This window comes from Furipterus horrens, unplaced genomic scaffold (genome assembly GCF_987537825.1).
Source record: "Furipterus horrens unplaced genomic scaffold, mFurHor1.1.pri manual_scaffold_2, whole genome shotgun sequence".
Lineage (NCBI taxonomy): Eukaryota > Metazoa > Chordata > Mammalia > Chiroptera > Furipteridae > Furipterus > Furipterus horrens.
Window position 1 is genome coordinate 4206879 of NW_028327172.1, and position 20419 is coordinate 4227297.

The 20419-nt window shown below is 57.3% G+C and overlaps 1 protein-coding gene across 3 annotated transcripts; it reads right to left on the bottom strand.

Annotated features, from left to right (window-relative positions):
* Positions 1-429: 429 nt before the first annotated feature.
* Positions 430-19185, bottom strand: SYT12 (synaptotagmin 12). 3 transcript variants are annotated; one of them, XM_090257940.1, is made up of 8 exons: positions 18992-19185; positions 13584-13640; positions 9265-9458; positions 7288-7680; positions 5792-6007; positions 5024-5144; positions 4000-4133; positions 430-2601 (listed from the first exon to the last, which is right to left on the bottom strand). In XM_090257940.1, the coding sequence occupies exons 2-8, from the start codon at positions 13615-13617 to the stop codon at positions 2428-2430; spliced, it is 1266 nt and encodes a 421-aa protein (XP_090114066.1). In that variant the 5' UTR covers positions 13618-13640; positions 18992-19185; the 3' UTR covers positions 430-2427. The 3 variants fall into 3 exon arrangements, with proteins under 3 accessions (XP_090114066.1, XP_090114074.1, XP_090114075.1); XM_090257949.1 differs by lacking the exons at positions 430-2601; positions 4000-4133 and adding exons at positions 4169-4282; positions 4600-4705; XM_090257948.1 differs by lacking the exons at positions 430-2601; positions 4000-4133 and adding an exon at positions 4166-4705.
* Positions 19186-20419: the final 1234 nt, after the last annotated feature.

The window sequence follows — 20419 nt, forward strand, 5'->3', positions numbered from 1 at the left end:
TCCCTGCCCAGCCTTTCCTCTGGCTCTTTTCTCCCCACCCTTCCCTAACTTTGCTCTAGCAAGGTCGATAAATTGGCCAAGATTTTGCCTGCTCCTGCCTTTTGTACATGCTGTTCCCTCTGCCAGGAATGCTTTTTTGGCCTTACCCACCCTTTCCGGCCTCATGCCGCTTCTCGTGCTGAGGGCTCAGGCCAGCAACCCCACTGGGGGGCCTCGGTGGTGCTCTTACTGCCATTCTCCCTGCCAGGCCTGGCTCAGGGTCCCTTCTCTGAGCTTCTCAGGCAGCCTGATGGCATTGGTCCTTGTCATGGTCTCCCCAGCCAGACTGGGGCCTCCCCGCCCCTGAGCATGCAGCAGCAGGGGAAGGGGGCCTATCGTAACCAGGGCAGAGGCCCGAGTGCCTGGTTCCTAAAGAAGAGAGGAAGGCAATTCGGGCTGAGCAGGGCTCCCGGAAGCCCCCTCCTCCCTGCCCCAGCTTTTATTTTGGTTCTAGAATCATTCCACTCAGCATATTCAACCCCCACCATGCCCATCCCAGGTGCGCAGTCAACATTTCATGCAGTTAGAGGGAAGGAAAGAGGAGGAAGAGTCATGACTTGCACTGCATAGCCACTGGGGTAGGAGGGGACTGGGGTCTCCCAGGCTGCAGTGGCTCACCAGTGTGTGTCCCCGGGCCCCCTGCTGGCCTGGGCCTGGCTACAGGGTAGGCAGCCTGGCCTCAGGGCTGGGCCACGGCCGTGTCAGGTGGGGAGAGCCCTGTCTCTAGTCCCAACGCTACTTGGGACCTCCCACCCTCTTCCAGCCACCCCCTCCTGCCTCATCATTGGGGATAATGTGTGGGCCTGCGTCTCCACGGCTCACCAGGGTCAGAAGCAGCCAGCCTGAGACCCCATGTGCTGACCTGTGGGTGGCCACACAGAGTAGACGGTGCCCCCCCCGTGCCTTTGAACCAGCATGGACACCCACCCCTCAGCTGGGGCACCCATCACTCAGCTGCGAAGGGTGCACAGCTGCCTGCTTTTGGGGGGACTGCTGTTGGTGGGTGGGAGCTGCCTCAGCCAGTGACCCTTCCTCCAGCTGAGGGTGGGGCGGTAGCCAAAGGCGATGCATGTGGCGGTATAACAGCCCAGCCCTTTGCAAGAGCCCCCTGGGGTGCCATTCCTCAGGCTGATGCTGGACTCTCGAAGCCACAGCTTGCTCGCTGCACGCAGCCTCCCTCTCGCCCTTACAGGTGTCTCCTGGGGGCTCTCCCCTGAGCGGCCCCTTGCTCACCCCAGGATGTGCTTTGGGAACCTGCCCCAGGACACCTGCGTTCCAGAGCACCTCCTTCCCAGCCTCACATTCCATTCTGACCCCCTGGACCATCCTTCACTGCCACCGCGCAGACTGCCCTCCTTCCAACACCCAGCCCGAGTGGCTCCTGCTCCACGGGGTCCTTGCAGGGGCCTGCAGCCCCCGAGGCCTCTCCCACAGACCCCTGCCATCTGTGTCCTGGCCACCCCACCGCCCACAGTCCCCCATAGGCTGAGACATCTGTCTTCCCAGCAGGGCCTGGCCTGGAAGGACTCCCACAAACGCGCTGTGGAGCCAGCGCCCAGTGCACGTGGGACTGAACACAAGGACCTGCGGCTGGGCCTCTGCGGGCTTCCGGGCCTTGTCAGGGGGATGGTTCAAGGGGGTAGATTTCAGAGAATGACTCCGGAGCCATCAACCCATGTGGCCTGCGGGCCTCTGCTCGCTTGGTTTCTTGGTCTCCTCTGCCCAGAGAGAGGCCCTTGGGTCCGCCACAGTGGGCTGAGGACTGTGCATGGAGCCGTTCACGTCCCTGCCATGCTCAGGCTGGGCTGCCTGCCTGGGCCACTCTCAGTCCCCTCCTTCTCCCTCAAACCACAGTGCCCTTCTGGTCCTCCAGCTCCCAGCGCCCTACCCGAGTCTGCCTGGCTAGGCCACCAGTCAGCACCGAGGAGATCACCAGGACAGGGGATCTTGCCTTCCCCTGTAGTTCTGTGTCTTGTTCATGTCCTGCCTGGGGGGGCCTAGCACAGTGTCTGGCTCCTAAGACTTGCTCTGTTCCAGTGCATGGCCCAGCTTACACTGGCCTCCCAGCCAGGGTGGGGTACGGGCAGCTCTGAGAGGCCAAGGTTCCCCCAGGCTGAGGAGCAGGCATACTGGGGATCTCAAAATGGGAGAACAAGGAGCCAGTGCCCAGCTACAGCCGTTTCTCAGGGGGAAAAACCCTGGGTCCCTAGATAGCCAGGCCTCGTCCTCCTCTGCAGTCTAGATAGCGGGACCAAGATGGCTCACGGGGAGTCCACCAGGGGACCCCAGCATTCATGGCTTCAGCTGGACAACGGAGAAGGGTGTCACATGTGAGCTTGTGCCAGGCTCCGGGCAGCTCCGGTGCCCACCCTGGCCTTGCCCCGGCGGCTAGTTTCGCCGGACCGCATGCCACATGGACACAGGCCTGCGCAGTGTGGCCAACATCTGGTTCCAGTGTGTGGTGCCCATGCCACTAGCTGACGGCCCGATGATGACATGGCCCACATTGTCCCCACGGCCATCGCTGCTGCTCTCAGCCACCGTCACGCGGAGAGACAGGTCCTGGGGAAGAAGTGATGTGGGTGTTGGGAACCAGAGGCAGTGCCAGAGGTCCTCCGTGGCTTCTGGGCCCCGGTCTGCAAACGCCAGGCCCCAGCGGGTCACCAGGCGCGGCACCCTCCATCCTCACCGCTGACCTGCCTAACCCCACAGGCTTCTGTTGCAGCCTCCGGACACAGAGGCGGCACCAGGCGGCCCGGGTTCAAATGCCGCCTCACCTCTTCCTTGCTGTGAGACCTTGGACAGTGACTCGGGCTCTTCCTACCTCAGTTTCCCCATCTGTAAAATGGTGATAATAGTAGTTCCTAGCTGTTCTGGGAACAAAATGTAAGGCACTTAGAAAAGTGCCTGTACACAGAGCGTTACAACGTTTGCTGTTTCTCCTGATACAATTGTAGGCTGGATGCAGCTGAGGAAGGGAAAGTACTTGCTTGAGATCAAAGTAGGAAAGCTGACACTAGGACCCAGCCTGACCTCTCTTGTCCCTCCACCCCTCCTCCTCCTGGTCCCCAAAAGTGTCTGGCTCTTGGAGGCTGTGGCATAGTGGCACTATGATCACCCCAGGGGGAAGCAGGGGACAGATGGGCAGCCTGTCCCATGAGGGTGGCAGGGCAAGGCAGCAACGCCCAGGACCAAACAGAGGTGCTGGGATGTTTGCCTGGATTGGGAACCCCCAGACTGAGACAGAACTCTGGGCTTCCAAATTTAGACAGGGTGTCCTGGAAGGGAGACTACGGGGGCTCCTGCACAGCCCCAGGGCTAAGGGGCAGCTTTTGGCTCAAGCACAAAAGGACCTTCTCACTGTCAGGAATGCCCCAGGATGGAAGGTGGTAGTGAGGTGGGGTAGTGAGTTCCCTATCCTCTGAGGCATGCAAGAAGGACCACTAGTGTGGTCCAGGCCATATCCTCTGCACTCCCCTCACCCTTGGTCTATGATATCTGTGCTGGGAGGGGGTCACCTTCTGAAGGCCATGGGGGTGTGGGGAGCTCAGCAGAGCCTCTGCAGATAGAACCTGGGGAGCTTTAGGGCGGAACTCTGTGCCCTGGCTCATCTCCAGGTCTCTGCAGTTCCCTCCACTCAGAACCGTCTTTCCCTAGAATTCAGCTTAGCTAAGCTCTCCTGCAGAAGCCTCCCCTGACCGCCCAGGTCTGGCATGCTCTTCGTTGATTGGGATTGCTGGGGACTTTCCTGCCTGTCCCTTGTAAGCACTGAGGAAGCAGTGCCTGTGTCCCCAGCTGGTAACTAGTGGGTGCTTGATAAATGCTTCTTGACAACATGGCTTGAGGCAAACTATCAACACCTGCAGAAGCCCTGAGAAGCTGGGCTGCAGGGGACGCAGTGGCCCCAGAGCCCCAGGGGCGACCTGGCCTGGCCCCGCCCCTGCGCCATGCCCGCCTCACCTGGAGCACAATGGCTGGCACCGAGAAGATCATGGCTTCATTGAACACTGGGTTGGGGTCATCCCTCTTCACAGCTGTCTTCTTTTTGCTCATCTTCCTCCCATCCTGCAGCAGGTACACCTTGACGTAGGGGTCTGGGTGGGCAAGGGGGTGGAGGTGAGGGCTACTGGCACACTTGCTTGGCACAGCCCTGCCCATCCCAGGGGCCCACTGGCTTTAACCCCCAAACCTTTACTGTTGCCATTATCTCCTGCACTCCTGCCACGGGCCCCTTATTTCTTTCCTATTTGACAGATGAGAAAACTGAGGCTCGCGCACGAGTCAGGAGGACAGCTGGGCTTGGGGCTTAGGTGCGTGCTCCCCTCACATGACATCAGGGAATGTGGAAGACCCACCACTCTTCACTCTATAAATGGCCTGAGCGCAGACGTCAGCTCTGTCACCCGGCACCCACTCAGCAGGATATGACTCAATGACGTGGGGCTCTGGAATAACACGTCTCTGTCTGCTCCTTGCCCACCGCCCACTGGGTGTCCTCGCCGCACCTGCATGGACTCCTCATCCCCCCAGGCTCCAGGGGGTGGGGCTGTCTTCAGTTACCTGGGGCTGGAGGCTCTGGCAGACCTAAGGCATCAGGTCCTGCCTGGAACTGACACCATCCCAGTGGCCCTAGTCCCCGTCTGGGATCTGGAATGTGGTCCAATCTCTGGGAACAGAGCCTCCACCATGAATTCCAGTTCTGGGAAGTGGGTGCCCACCTTGGTTCCTTCCCAGCGCCCCAGACCTTCCGCTCTCAGGTTCCCATCCCTTCCCCTGCAGGGCTCCCTGCCTCCCCCAGTGGTTCCCGTGTTTCCCCGGCCAGATTAACCTTCCCACTGTGCACGGCTCCCGAGCTCAGCCAAAGCTGGGGGTGGGGAGCCTGGCACTGTGCCACACACCTACTGATGCCGGGTGCCCAGGGCTCAGCAGCTGGGCCCCACCCCCACCAGCCCAGGGAGGAGCCAGGCAGCTAGCCAGGCCTTACCTGCGGTGGCCTTGTCGTTGGCCCAGATGAGATTCTTGGCCTTCACGACGACCACGGTGAGGCGCTCGGCCGTGGGGAGGTAGCTGAGGGACAGCAGGATCTCGCCTACAGCGTCGGCAGCCTGGAGGACAGGCGGGTGGCTCAGAGGGCTGCTATCTCCTGAGGGGTCCAGGGAAAGGCAGAGGCTTCCTTCTCCTCTGAGAAGTTGCTGTTCTCAGGGCCCCGCATACCAGAGCACCAGGATGGTGGGATTGAGAAAGGGGCCCCCATCCCCACTCCATGAAGCAGGCACCATCCCTTCCTCCCACCACTGTGGGTCCGGCCTTGAAAGGAGGGCCAGAGGTTGCCTGTCAAATGTTTCATACAAATGTAGTTATGTTGCTTCATTCTAGGCCAAGGGAAAGCATTCTGTGGTAGCGGCACATAGAGGTCCAAGTGGCCTGGAATTCGTAGATTATTTGCTTAAATGACAGTAATGGTCCCCAAGCACTCTTACATTTATAAAGGTAAACTTCATCTCGGCCTCTGTCTGAATGAAATAACTCATGTCACGGCCAGAGGGGCAGACGCCTAACAGAAGCTCTCTAGGAGTTCGGGGGCACGAGCAGTAGCAGAGCTGTAAACAGTGGCCGTGGTGTCTTTCATCTGTGTGTCCCCTTGAATGCGGCTCAGGCCTCCCTGTCTAATTTCTTAAAGATGTGGGTGTTCGGGTTGTTGTGGAGGCCAGTGTGACAGCCTCATCGTGGGTGGACGGGTGGGCAGGCTTACCTTGTTCTGGTCCTGTAAGTAGAGCCAGCCACTGAAGGGCTGCAGCGGAAGGTCAAGTACAGAAAGCTTCAGCTCCACCACCCCCGTGCTGACGTTCCGCTCGTCCTCATCAATGCCGAAAACTGAGAACCGCAGGCTCTTCTCCTCCAGGGCTGCGGGGTCCAGGGGGATGGAGAACTTCTCGTCGAAGAAGATAGAGTAGGCATTCCTCTGGATCTGCAGGGACGAAGGGCCGTAGCGGGCACTCAGAGCTGGGGAGGAGGTGGCCGGCAGCCAGGGCCCTGCAGGCCATGGCAGGGGGAAAGCCCTGGATGGAGAGTCTGGGACCCCGGCTAGAGTCCTGGCTCTGCTGTCCCCACGACCCCAATGCCAACCCTTCTTTTGTGGCTCAGCCCTGGTTAGTTAAAAGCCCCTCTGTTCTCCCTTCAGGGGTGACCAATCCAGGGGCCTGGCATTCGAAGCTTCCACAGTCTGACCCCAATGCAGTCCCATCCTCAGTGCCTGCAGCTCCACGATGCACCCGCTGAGCTGGGCTCTGTCTTTCTTGCACGGGTTCAAGTCCAGGCCCGGGCCAGGTGTGCAGTGGGTACAGTCAGCTGTCCGTGGGGCCGAGAGCCGTCGATGTCCCAGCCCGCACAGGGGGGTGGCCAGGCGGATGGATGACTAGGCAGGACGGCGCTGACTCTGTTCCCAAGCCCAGTCCTGCCTGGTGGGTGCCGTTGGCCTCCTCCCAGGAAGCCGTGGGCAGGCCCCCGGGAAGGGGCACTTGCGGGCACTGCTCCCCTCCTGTGGGGGCTGCCTTAGTCACTGCCTGGCGATATTTAAAGAGAGGAGCTCTCATTCCTGGCACTTAGCCTGAAGCTGGGGGCGCTGCCCAGCCTGGGGGCAGCCACCCGCTCAATAGAATCAGCTGGGCCTTGATGTAAGAATCCCGCCTTCTCGGAAATAAATGCATCAGCGCCTCCGGGTTCCCTGAGCCGCACTGGGGTGAGCGCCTGGGCTGAGAGAAGGCTGCTCTCACACTGCTCCCTGGGAACTCCATTCCCCATCCAGGCACCTGCTTGAGAATTGAGGGCTACTTCCCCCGTGGGAAAAAGCCCACCCCTTCATCCTGACCTTGGCATTCAGGCTCTTCAGGATCTTCGGTTCCTTCCGCCCAACCAGCCTCTCGGCTGTCCCCTGTCCATAGGGGCCCAGGCTTCCGACCGTCCATTCGCTATGCGTTGCGCTTTGTGAGCGCATGGGTGGAGAGGGGGAACCCTGGCGTCAAGTCCCAGGTCTCCTGCTCGCTTGCTGGGGTTGTCTTGGGCAAAGTACTTTTCTGAGCCTCAGTTTCCTCATCTGTAAGATGCCCTCAATCTACCCAAACTCCGGTTCTGTCCTCTCTCGCCAGCACCCTGGGCTCTGGGACCGGCATCCACGCCCGCTCCCTGGCGCCCTCCTCAGATCCTGCCTGGCTCTGCTGACCTCTGCCCCGCCCTGCAACCCCCACTTACCCGGGAGATGCCCACGATCTGCTCCTCGGGCAGCAGGCTGACGCGCATGAAGCAGGACTCGAAGCTGGCTTCCTCCCGCTCCAGGAGGTCCTTCCCCTGCAGCACGGCCACGTGGAGGGTGTGGGAGGCGGCGGCGTAGTCCATGCTCACCTCCACCTGGCCCAGGGTGAAGTCCTGTCCGAAGGTGTTGCTCACGGAGGAGACGGAGTTGAGGGAGTCTGCCGACTGGGACTTGCGGAGGGTCCCGTAGGGGGCCAGGTCCAGCTCGCGGCCCATCAGCTCCAGGGGCCCCAGCTCGCTGATGCTGTCGAAGGCGTCCTCTATGCTGAGGCTGCCTTTGCGACTGGGTGGCCCCCGAGTGCTGGCCCGCTGGGCATTCCAGGCAGGCACCCTCTGGCATGAGAAAAGGGGACAAAGGAGCATCACAAGGGCAGCGGTGTTGAGACGGCAAAGAGATACGGTAATCCCTGCTCATTCAAGGCACCCCCAAGTCCCCCTTTTGCAAAAATGGGGCATGTCTCTTAGTTCAGAATGTCCTTGTTCAGTGTCATTCCATGTCACTCAGTTCTCTCTCTCTAACCAGAATGTAGGAGAGCATTTTCTCAAAGTGTTTATTCATAGGGACTGAGTTCCACACACAGAGATATTCACAGCAGTGATGTTTATAAAAGGGAAAGATAGTTAGCAATGCAGGTGTCCCGCAGAAGGGGAAGGGGAGAGAACTCTAGAGTGGGGCTACTCAATAGAGGATCGAGCAGCCTCAGCGGAGGTTTTCAAAAATGTCTGCAGCGTGGGAAAACTTTCATGTTGGGTAACACTCACCCTAATATTCAATTTTTCTTTTGTCCACATGGACCTTAAGATTTGAAAAAACAAAAGCCTTTGTACCACATACATCTCCTATGGTGCTGCAGAGTCTTCATTATCATAATTTTTCGTTGCTTCCCCAATTTCCCCTTGAGGGGGTAGCTATCATTTAGGTTGTTGTTTAGTTTTTCTTTCTTCACAAATAGATATAATGCAGCATTGAGCAGCTTTCTTAAAATCCTGACTTAGGGAACACAGTCCTTTTGAAAGCATTGGACCCTTCTTGCCAAAATGCTCTTTGGAAAAGTGGTGCCAACTTACTGTCTCCCCCACAGAGTGAGAGAGAGTCCCCTCCGAGACATCAAGCGAGGGAGCATATGTGGGGCCCGTACCTGGTACGGGTTCCGGCTGTGCTCTCTGCGGCGCTACATCATGTTAGAAAAATTCTCTGCCAAGTGTCCAATGATGAAACACTCAGCAATAGATACTGAGGGCCCTAAAAATGTTTGTGTTCTGTGAGACGGTCATTCCTCGTCTGGGCATCGGTTCAAAGTACATAATCCCAACGAAGACAAAGTTTTACCTACAAAACACTTACGACATTATTTATAATGGCATTTAGTAAGTCATGGCAGATGCATAAAAAGGAATCTTAGCTATCAAAATAATATTTATAACGAGTGTTCAACACCATAGGAAAATGCTCTGGCTGTAAGTGAAATGAAATGAGCAAGGTATAAAATTCTAGGTCGAAAGGATGCCCCTTGTGTAAAAACCACACAGGAAAAAAATACGGGGGCGGGGATTACATTAAATATATTGGAAAGAAATCAATGTGTTAATAGTTTAAAAAATGATTAACTATTATTTGCCTCTGAGTGGTGGCATTTGGGAGAAGTTTTTCTTCTTATTTACATTTTCCCATTATTTTTTACAGGATGGTTTTAAAAGTGGAAATCGTTCATTCATTCAATCAGTACTCCTGGATTCATTCAACGAGTATGCACTGGGCTAGCTCGGAGATATGGAGGAGGATGAAGGCCCCTGTTCACCAGAGGAAATTAACCAGGAGGGAGCGAGGCGGGAGGGAGTAGAGGTTAGTCCTGAGAGTGGACGGCGGGGTCACGGGGCCCAGGACTCCGTGTGCACCTACGAGTGCGGAAGCCTCACCTTCTGCCTGGCCTCTGCGTAGGTCTCGCCATATTTCTGCTGAAGGTACCTGTAGTCATAGTTGGGGAATGGGGAGGGGCTGGGGAAGCTCCCCGATGTCCAGAGCTTCCACAGGCTCACAGCTGCAATTCCCAGCAGTGCCAGGGCCCCGGCGGCATAGACCCCCACCTCCCAGTCAGGTGGGCTCTTGATGACTGCAAGGCAAAAGCAGCCCCTCATTAGTGGGCCCCGGGGCCCCTCAGTGGTCATAGACTCCCACCCAGGGAGCACGTGGGTGAGCATCAACCGACTTCTTCATTGAATGGATATTTACTGAGTGCCTTCTACGCGGTAGGCTAGGCGCTAGGTACGGGGATCCAGTGTTGAGCAAGAATACACCCTCTGTGATTTCTGCTTTACCCTCTTTCCCACACACACAGACACTTGACTAGAACAGATGAAGAGCTGTGAACAATGGTTAAATATTCACTAGGCTTTAAACAAACAGGGTTGTTCTTGCCTCTTTGAGTTCTTGGACCTCAGCTGTCAGAGGACCTTTTGTTTCCAGATAATCAAAGTAGCCTTTTGGGGTCTGTGGAAAGAGGAAGAGGATTTGAGGGGCAAAAAAATGATCCCATTTTTTCCTCAAACCTCGCCTAGAACAACCCCGTGTCCGTCAATTGGTGAATGGAGAAATGAAATGTAGCATTTCCATACAAAGGAATATTACTCAGCAATAAAAAGGAATGAAGTACTGGTACATATAATACTATGGACGATCCTCAAAAACATCTTGCTAAGTGAAAAAAGCCAGACACGAAAGGGCATATGTTGTATGGTTCCATTTACATGTCCAAGAGAGGCAAATCCATGCAGACACAGAAGGTAGGTTAGTGACTGCCTGTGGCTGGGAAGCTGAGGAGTAGGGAGAAATGTGGAATTCGGAGTTTCTTTTTTGGATAATGAATATACTCCAAAAATTGATTGGGCCAATGGTTGCATAATATACTGAAGCCCAATGAATTATATACGTTAAGTGGGTAAATTCATGGTATATGAACTTTATCTCAATCAAGCTGTTACCAAAAAAAAAAAAGAAAAGAAAAAAAATGTCAGCCAGCCAGCAGTGCGAGGCGCTGGGGTGACACCCTGATGCTCAGATGCTGTTTGTCCACTGACAAGTAAATAACGTTCCTCATCTGAGCCTCACTGGCTCCACACCGTAATTGACTACCTCCTTAACCATGTTGGGTGAATTCTCACTGAGCACAACACCAAGCATCACCACACACATTAAAAGGAAACTTGGCCTTGCAGTCCCCCAAAGGAGCCAATGGGACAGTGGGATTCATTGTGCAGAAGGTCACTCCACTGGCAAATAGAGGTCTCTTAACCATTCTCAATGTTGCCTCTCTAGTCAATTCACATGGGGGAACTGAGGCACACAAAGAACCTGCCCAAGGTCACAACGCCAGGAAGGGGTGGTACTGGGATTCCAATTCTGACAGCCAGACTCCAGAGCAAGCAGGGCTAACCACTGCCCCGCCAGGTCTCTACCAATGCAGTTCCCTGTTAGCAGAGCAAAGAGAGGAGGAAAGGGCATTTCAGGGGTGGAGATTTATCATGGCTCAGCCGCTGAGCACCTACTGTGTGTGTGCATCCTACGGAGGGAGTCGGCCTCAGGCCCAGCTCACAGTTTAGGGGGTGGGGTGGGCAAATAGACAAAACAGCAATGGGAACAGCCCAGGAGGGCTTCCTGGAGCTGGAGGAGGATGTCCCTTCCTGGAGGCACATCTAAGCTGAGATATGAAGGGGGAGCAAGAAGTGTGCCAGGCCAAAGCAGCAGGGCCGGGGGGTTGGCCAGGAAGAAGAGTGGGTGTACAAAACCCAGAGTGCTCAGAGTGCCCAGTAGGAGAGGGGGAGTGGGCACTGGGTGCTGGACGGGCTCTTTGCCTCTGCTCCCTGAAGCCCAGCCACACCAGGAAGAACCACACAGCAGCGGCGGCCCCTCTGGCAGAGGGAGGCCTCGGCCTGCCCGGGGCCCCGCTCTGCTCTGGTTGCCCGGAACCCCAGCCAGCGTTAGCCAGAATCTATACTAATGCATTCCCGAGAAAGGCGGGGCGCAGCCTGCAGCCCGGCAGTGATCCAGCCCTTAGCACCAGCTGAGGTCCCTGCCTCCAGTTTCTAGGGGACAACTGAGGCTGGGAGAGGGGAAAGGACGCATCTCTCTGTGGGCTCACGGCCACAGAGGTGAAGGGTTCAGGCCACAGAGCCTCTCCGGGCTCAGCCTCCGTGTCCAGAAAAGGAGATGACCGCAAAATATCCCCGTCCAGTGGTTCTGCCCAGCGAACTTACTCTACGGGAAAAATCCCAGCAAGCTTTCTGTCTGCTGTGAGTCATCAAGGCTGAATTTTTATAAACAGCAGAAATCTGGAAACAGCCTGAAGGTCTGACCCAGGGCCCCGGTGTGGTCTTAGGAGGGAATGTCACCGGCCTTTGAGAATGACCATTGAGGTCACTAGGGTGTCACTGTGGCAATGCAGAGAAACGTTTCAGGCAATGGTAAGAGAAAAACAAAAAACAATTCCCAACATGGTATAACCACACGATTTGATGTAAGAATCACGCAGCCAATGGACAAGGCCTGGGAGGGCCAGGGCGCATTGAGAAGAGCAGGAAGGAAGAGTGCAGGGCTGGGAGCAAGTCCCGTGTCCTTGGGACTCCAGCCGCTGGAATGCAATTTGTGGTCTAAATAAAACCACAACGAAGATCCACAGGGGGCCAGAGGGCCAGCCCTGCCTAGTCGGGAAAGTCCTGGGAGCCTGGTGAATGGGGGATGGGGATGGGAATGTACCTGCTTAACTGGCAAGTGAGGGGCCTGGTGAGGGGCTCCTGCTGAGACCTGCACAGCAGGGCCTGGGTGTCGGCAGGGGGCAGGCAAGTGGGCTGGCCCAGGTGGGCACAGCAAGGTGGAGAGGCAGGGCCCGATCCTCTTAGAGGAAGGATCCCAGGGACATGAGGGACTGAAGCCAGAGCCCCCACAGACAGGAAAGGGGGCTGAGGCCGAGGGCATGGAAGGAAAAGCCTCAGGAAAGTGACATGAAATGACAACATGATGACAACTGATACTCATTGATCTATTCATTCATTGAGTACCAGCCTTAGGACAGGACAGGAAGACTTCCCAAGGGAAGTGAGGTCTAGGCTGAGAGCAGAAATGAGGAGGAGGAGCTGGAGTTATAATAGGCTGCTTTTATTTCCTATTTGCCACGCTCTGTTCCAGCACGTCACGTGTGTTAACCCACTGAGTCCTCGGAACAACCGTGTGAAGAAGGTTCTATTGTTATGCCCTTTTACAGACAAGGAAGCTGAGGGACACAGGAGACATTTGCTGCCAGTCTCGTTCCAGATCTGTGCTGGTAACCTCTGCTCAGAGCGAGGGCCTGGCCAGGCGGAGGCAGGGAGGCGCTCCAGGCAAAGGGAGCAGCGTGTGCAAAGGCCTGGGGCTGGGGAGGGCTGGCTCCCACTGTGCTGGGCGCCTCACATCGGTCAGCTCCCTGGGACTTCCCAGCGGTTTTCGAGGCGGCCTCATCGCCCCAATTTACAGATAAGTAAATGGAGGCTCCGAAAGGTTTCATCACTTGCCCAAGGCCCCACCAGGTGAGCATCCCTGGCTGGGGTTGGGGGAGGGGATCCCTGGGGCACCCCTCTGCTCAGCCCTGGGCTGGCTGGGGGCTGTGCTAGGGCAAGAGCCAGCGCAGCGGTCAGGAGGCTTGGGTTCACGTCCTGATCCTGATCCTTCCTCCCTGTCCCTTTCCTTCTCTGAGCTTCCCTTCTCCCACCTGTAAGTGGGGACAGAAGCAGAAGGAGAAATGATGGTGAGGTGTGTGTCTGATGTCACGTGACGCCACTCCCAAGCTCAGTGCCTGCCGGGGCACACAGGGCAGGTGGCAGCTGCGCCCCAGGTGTTTGCCACCCCTGGTCTGGGCGATCTCCGCGTTCCGTGCCCTGTGGACCTAGCCTCACCTTCCTGGGTTTCCTCTCACTTGGCTACTTGAGAGGCTCCAGAAATGGCCCTGGTGAGCGGTTCCCCCGTCACAGGCTCATCCTTAGGGAGCAGCGGGACCCGGGCCTCCTGGGGGATCCCCTCAAGGCACTTCCACAGAAGCCACAGGAGCAGAAAGATGAAGAGATTTCAAACTGGTCCCAGCCCTGCGTCCACAAGGCTGTGTGGCCTTGGGCAAGTCACTAACGGTCCTCACCAGTAAAGCAGGGGCATGACTGGTGTCCTACTGATACCTGCCCCCCAGGCCTGGTGGGAGGGCCCTGCTGGGACTCACCGCTCAGGTGGCGCTCTGTCACGCCCACGGCCATGGTGCCCGCTGCAGTGGCTGCACCTAGAAGGGGAAAGAGAGTCAGAGGGGAGGGCTTCAGAGGGTCCCCAACCCCAACCCTGTGCCCTGGCCCCCTGGTGCCCGTGTGCCTGTCCTCCTGAGCTATGAGCGGGGCCTGGGCCAAAGTGCGAGGTTTTCGAAAAAGAGCATTTTTAAAGAATGGTGTCCAAAGCTTCCTCTAAGCCTGGCAAGACTTCACCTCAGGGTTGCCAGATAAAACCCAAGACGCCCCGTGACATCTGAATTTGAGATTCTAATTTTTAGTATAAGAACATCCAAAAATTGGTGCATACTTACACTAAATATGTATCACTGCTTATTTGAAATGCAAACGTTGCTGGGTCCCCTGCTGCTGTGTTTGCCCTCTGCCCTCACTTCCGTCCTACCAGCGTCCCAACTGTAGGCTGACCAGCACTGACTCTTGGTTACACAACGGAGCTGAAAATTCCTATTCCCTGGTAACTTCACAGCTGTCATAACGTGATAGTACAACGGGTGACAATTGGCTAATGCTCAGTACAGTGACATGCTGTACAGGTTGGTAGCCAAGGAGTCATAGGGTAGGCAGACCACATGGCCTCGGTGTGCAGGGGGCTAGAGCGTCTAGGTTTGTCACACTCAGACAAGGAGGGAGGAAATTGCCTAATCACGAATTTCCCTTCATTAAGGACGCATGACTGCACCTCAAAAGTTTTGTTTACACTTGATGGTGAAGGCCTGCGTTTCTGCAATGCAGTGTGCTATTCTCTCTTCCTTCCCTCCTCACCGCACCCTGCACCCTCCAAGGTCTGGAAGCTCATACAAGCCATTACCTGAACTCTGAGCCTGCTCAAGGTTTTATTATTGTTGTTGCTAAGAAGTACACTTGGCTCACAGATGTATTCTAAATGGGGGCGGGGGGTGGAAAGGGGAGGCGGGGATGAGTTGTATGGGTCTCAGTTCAAGGGACACGTGAAGCCCCACCCCAAACTCTGTGTTCCTGCATGGCTCAGAGAGATGGCCAGACAGGTGAGGGGGGACAAGGGGGCGGGGCAGGGTGGGAGAACAGCAGAGGGCCTGCCAGGTCAAGAGCAGCACTTTTCTGTTCCCAGGAATGTCAGCCTGGCATGGCTGGACCTTCTGGCTCTTGAAAGGAAAGCTTGGATAGTTTTTGTGCAGTTTCTGGATTTTTAAATGTTGCACCGATTCACAAACAATGTAAACACTATTCAGGCACCGTGTAAATAAAAAGCTGCTTGGCCATGGCTAGCCTGTTTGCAACCCTTTGAATCATTCTGTGGGTTCCCTTTGGGACTGGGGTTCAATCAGAGGGTGAACATTTTCCTGGGCAGTTCCCGGAATCCTGGGGTTCTCCGCAGTCTGTGGCTTTGGAACCAAGCAGTTGAGGTGCCTTGATCCAGACAAGGGATGGCTCAAGCACCGGGGCGGGAGGCCTCGGGAGGCAGGGCAGAACAGGGAGAAGCCCTGCCAGGTGCACAGGCAGCTCCTGGTGCCCAGCTGCCCTGCTGCTGCCCCCATCTCCTGAGATGCTGGTTGTCTTGGTGATGGGACCTGGGCTGGAGATCATGAGAATGATAGCTAACCCTGCCAGGCACTCCTTCACACCCAAGCGCAGCTCTGAGCCCTGGGCCTGTATATTTCCTCATTTAATCTTTAGCAACCCAACAGGTATGTACTACTATTACCTCTGGTTTGCAGAGGGGAGTCCTGAGGCATGAAGGTAAGGCCACTTGCGCTAGGCCATATAGCTAAGAAACTTCAACACAGGCCTCTGGCTGCAGGCTCCTACTCCTGTGCCCGATGTGCAGACGAGCACGCGATTTCAGAAGTTTCCTGAGAACTTGCAGGCCAAAGAGAGCGCTGTGTACAAGCCCCAGGTGGCCTTAGTTCCTGGCAGGAGGGGGTTTGGACCTACCGGAACACAGGTGTTAATGTGAGTACGCGGGCCCCAGCTTGCCTCTGCCTTGCTGGGAACCTGATAACGCCAGCAGCTTTCTTTCCTGCTCACCTGGCACAAGCTGATTTTGCAAGAGTGGGGCCGCACAAGGACGGCAATGCCAGCAGCGTGTGCTGGGGATGCCCCTGTGGCAAGCACACATGTCTGGGGACAGAATCTGCTGATCAGACCTCTGGCTGTCCGGGGCCCCCACCCCTCCAAGGCGGGACCAGCTCAGACCCCAGATCCCACATTGCCCACCTGTCCTTCCCCTCCCCTCGTCAGGCCCTTCCTCCCGTGCCTGGGAGCTGTGATTTCTGTGAAGGTGTGAATGCACACCCAGGCCGGAAGTGCCCACAGTGGTGCCCCATGAAGGCACATCTGCTTCAGCGGGTGAGGAGAGATCTGCCCCCTCACTAGCTCTGAGCCTTGGTTGTTCATTTGTAAAATGACTGTCCTATCAGGGTGCCCGGAGGGTGGAATGAGAAGTGAATACGGTTGGGCTTGGCAAACATTAGCTGCGGTGGCCTTGGCCTGGCAATTTGTCCAAAAGGCTGCCCTGCCCCTTGTTTGAGCTCTGCCGAATCATACGACCGGCCTGTAGATCTGTTTCATTTCTCTTAAAGTGAGCTGCCAACATAAAAATTGGTAAATTTCCCATTAAAAATGGATTTCTAAAAAAACAAAACAAAAAGCATGAATCTCCAGCTTCCCTTTAAAAGTGAGATCTGTGGACAGTGGCTCTGTCTCTCCCCAACCTTCCCAACAGCCTGAGCTGGAGCTGGGCAGGCTCTGCCCCTGCAGACAGGGCACCAGCTCCACGAGCTGGCACCTCACGCCCCTGCCTTCACTGCCAGACCCTGATGGCTCCTGGGAGCATCTCCGTTCATGAGCCTGGGAAGCCGGCCTCAGATGAGCTCGGGGAGGTTCAGAAAGGGTAACTGAGTTGTCCAAAGCCACACGGCCAGCCGTCCTGGAGCTGGGCCTGGCAGCAAGCCTGCTGCAGGGTCTAGTGCCTCTTCTATTAGCAGCCACAGCCCCTCTGCCAAGGAACTCACCTCCCCCAAGACCCCTCTTGGGCACATCCCACTATTATCCCCACTCCACAGAGGAGGAAAGTGAGGCAGTGAATTCGCTTGCCCAAGGTCACATAACCAGCAAGATCTGGCTCTGCCTCCAGCGCCCTTCTTAATGGCGCTCCTCACTGTCTCCAGGACCCCCGACTCTGTTTCACCAACTGGGACAACCCCCCAGGCTCCCGCTGGCGGCCTGGAGGTGAGCCAGGCAGAGGGGCTGCGGCTTTGGCTCAGACCGGGATGCTGATGAGGCACATCTGAGGCCAGGACAGCCTGTGACCAGCTTCCCCCAGCTTCTGACACAGAGGAAATGGGGCTCAATAAGGCTGAGGGGAGAGCCGGAGCTGCCCCAAAAGCGCATCTGAGTTCCTCAGATCCTTGTCCCCTTCCTGGCACCCTTCCCTACCCAATCTATATATTCTGGCCCCGAAGTCCCAAACCCTAGCCTGCATGGAGCGTGCTCATTAAAAACAGGCCAAGTTTTAAATCCAGGCTTAATCATGCCTACGTGGCAACACCTACCAAACGCTGTAAGAATTAAAGAATTAGGCATGACAGATGCCGAATGCTGAGCACCATGCCTAGCCTGCAGTAGGCACACAATACAACCTGATGATTGAATAGATAAATGGGTCCCCATTTAAAAGATGAGGACACTGGGGTCCCTGGTCACTCAGCCTATGAGTAGCAACACTGGGATTGGCACCAAGGTGCGATGGATCTGGGCCTGGACTCTCGGTCACCATGCCACCTCCTGAGTAGGCTTTTCAGGGGTGGAGGTGGGCGGGAGATGGCCTTGCAGAATCTGACCACAGTCAAGGCCCCACCTGGGCTGGTCAGAGAAACGGCTTTCCAGGAATTTTGTGCCTCTGCAGGGGCAGGGGGCCCTAAGCCTCTGCTCCCCCGACCCCATCGCTTTGGTCATTACGTCTCCAATCACATCCCTGGCCCACCAGGTGTTTTCTCCCCTGCCCTCACCCTGAAGCCCGCAGGTAATGGGAAAGACTGGGGTGGGGACAGGGTAGCCCTTGACCTCCCAGGCTGCAAAACTCTTTAGGATCTTGAGGTCTGAAATGCTTTTCAAGTGCTCCCCACTTTTTGACATAACCACATCCTACTACTCATGCCCCCAAAGCCCATAGGAACCCACAGGACAGACTGGTTAGGGTGGTGGCAGCTGGCATTTACTGGGCACCACTAGGACTTGCCAAGTATTATTTCAGCAAATGCTCCCTGCTGCCCTCTGCGGGGGCTGCTACTTTGCTCATTGTACTGGTAAGAAAACTGAGGTGCAGGAAGTGACCTGCCCACAGTCACCAGAGCTGACAAGAGGCAGAGTCCAAGCCTGAACCCCAGGCTGGGAGGCCCCACTCTCCCAAGCTGCTTAGGGGAGGAGAGGGCTTGGGTCCTTGCCTTGACCCTTCTCCCGGTGGGCTGAGTGACCTGAGGTGGATCGCAGCCTGGCCTGGGCCTCAGTTTCCCCATTTCTAACAGGAAGTACAAAGCTGCTCTTTCCAAACCCGCGGCGCCCTGCGGAAGGGGCTGACATTCCAGGGTGCAAGTTTCCCAGGCACTTTGGGGAGGGGATGGCGTCAGTGACTGAAGAGGGAGCTCACGGTCCCTCTGCAGCCCCAGGAAAGGGGGTGACCAGGTTTGCTGGCTCAGGGCTCCTCCGCCCACAGGGCTGGTCGTCACGTTCTGCCCACTCCCACCGCATCTTCAGCCCAAATCTACGGTCCGAGGGAGGCCCTGAGACGGGCAAGCTCCCTCTCCCAAAGAGCAGCGGCGTCGAGGTTCCGAGGGGCGCCTGGAAAGCCCCCCCACGCAGGCCGGTGACATCCGGCCGCTGAGGATCCTTTCCCGGGCTCCCGCGCTCCCGGGCCTCCTGGCGATAGGATTGGACATGCCTCTCAGGACGGGGGCATTTCCTGAAGACCAGCACCCGGGCTGCGGGAAGCCCTAGGGTATACGGGCAGGGGAGTGTGGGGAGCTGCCTGGAGAGCTGTGTGAAGCGGGCAGGGGTAGTGGGGGGCCACTCAGGATGTTGTGAACGTGAGGGGCGTGCGTGCATCGCGGGAGCCAGGGAGGCGTGTAAATGGCCAGGGGAGCCGCGCGTGTGCACACGCGGGGCGGGCGTGCGGGGCGCGATGCGATGCGCAGTGCGCGGAGTGGCCGAGCCGGGGAAGGGCGCCCGGCGTGCGCTGTGCCGGTCTTGCGTGTGCAAGCGCCGCGCGGGTGTGCAGACGCGTGGAGTGCGCGGAGCCCAGGGGTTCGCGGCGCGGGGAGGAGGCCCTGTGTGTGTCCGCGCGCCGCGAGAGCGGGGCGGCAAGGTGCGTACTCACCCTGGCTCCGGCTCCTGCTCCGGCGTGGACCCCGGCTCCCGGCTCCCGGCTCCCGGCTCCGGGGTCCCGGCTGGCCTCCGGCTGCGCTCACGCACCAGCACCAAGTGCGGCGGTCGCCCGCAACGCCACCCCTGCAGTGCCGCCCGGCGCCCGCCTCGGAGGAGCGGGGCGCGGGCCGGGGGCTCGGCCGGGCCGGAGCGGCGGGCGGGAGCTGCGCCGCAGTCTGGGCACGCTCCCAGGAGCCCACCGCGCGCTCCCCTGCGCTCGCCCGCCCGCCCGCTCCGTCTTTAATTTAAAGTGACAACCCCAAGCGCTCTCTCTGCTCCCGGGAGCTGCACAGAGCTTCTGGGGTCTGAGCCGAAGATCCCCAAGCGCGCCTCCGAGTCGGGGGGTGGGGGTCTCCCCGAGGCCGAGCCCAGCCCCTCACTCCCACGTCAGGGGACGAGGGTTTGGACGTCTTCACCAGCGGCTCCAAGAGGCAGGCTGAGCACTGGACTGAGAGTCAGGAGGCCCGGGGTCTAGCCCCAGTCTACCGCGCGCGGGTTCTCTTGTTCCCTTTCTGGGCCTCAGTTTCTTTTTCTGTAAAACAGCCCGATACTGCGCACCTCCTAGAAACCGCTGAGGAAGCAGGCGGAGCAGTGGGAGGTGTCCCCCTCTCTGAATGGATAATGAATTAATTACCCTCTCCCACCATGATTAGGCCAACATTGTCTCTCTTAATCCGCACAACGACCTAGTGGGGTCGTGGTCACTCCATTTTTTACATGAAGAAACAGGCTCATAGGTGCAATGACCTTCCCAAGGTCAAAGAGCCAAAGGTCAGAACCAAGAGTTGAATCTAGGTGTGTTTGACTTCAAAGCTCATACTCTTAACCACTTAGGGGTCGTGCTTTCTCTGCCAAAGGAGTGAATGAGTCATTTAGGAGACATTTATGACGCCCCCGCTCGACGCTAGGCAGTGTCAGGTGTGGGCGATCTTCCATCTTCCGGGAACAGGGGGACAGGTCCCACCCTACCTGCGCAGTCTGGGGGCGGAGTGCGCACATTAAGAGGGGCTGGGCTTCTTGGGAGACGGTGCCACCTGCCGTGGGCACAGTAACCAGGAGAGCGGGCTCGGTGGGCACCTGAGGAGGCCTCTTGGAGGACCTGGGGTGGGATGGGGTGGGGAAGAGCGATGAGCATCTCAGGTCGGGGGCGCATGTGCAAAGGCAGCAGTGGTCCCGGACCATCTACCCCCTGGGCCTTCGGGCTGCCCTCTCCGGAAGAGCCGGGTCTGTGCTAGCTTTGCAGGGAGGGGGCTTCCTTGATCGAGAAGGCAGGACCCTGGGGAGCCAGGAATAGTTTCACTCTCACTCACAGTGCCCGCCCTTGTTTTCTGTTCATTTTCTGGACCTGGAAGAGGAAGGAAAAAGGGCAATAACTATACCC

Coding starts and splice junctions, on each gene's coding strand:
- SYT12 (XM_090257940.1), bottom strand. CDS start 13,617: ATGGCCGTGGGCGTGACAGAGCGCCACCTGAGCG. Junction 9,459..13,583: donor GACAGAGCGCCACCTGAGCG/GTGAGTCCCAGC, acceptor TTTGCCTTGCAG/TCATCAAGAGCCCACCTGAC. Junction 2,602..3,999: donor TGCCAGCCATTGTGCTCCAG/GTGAGGCGGGCA, acceptor CTTCTTCCCCAG/GACCTGTCTCTCCGCGTGAC.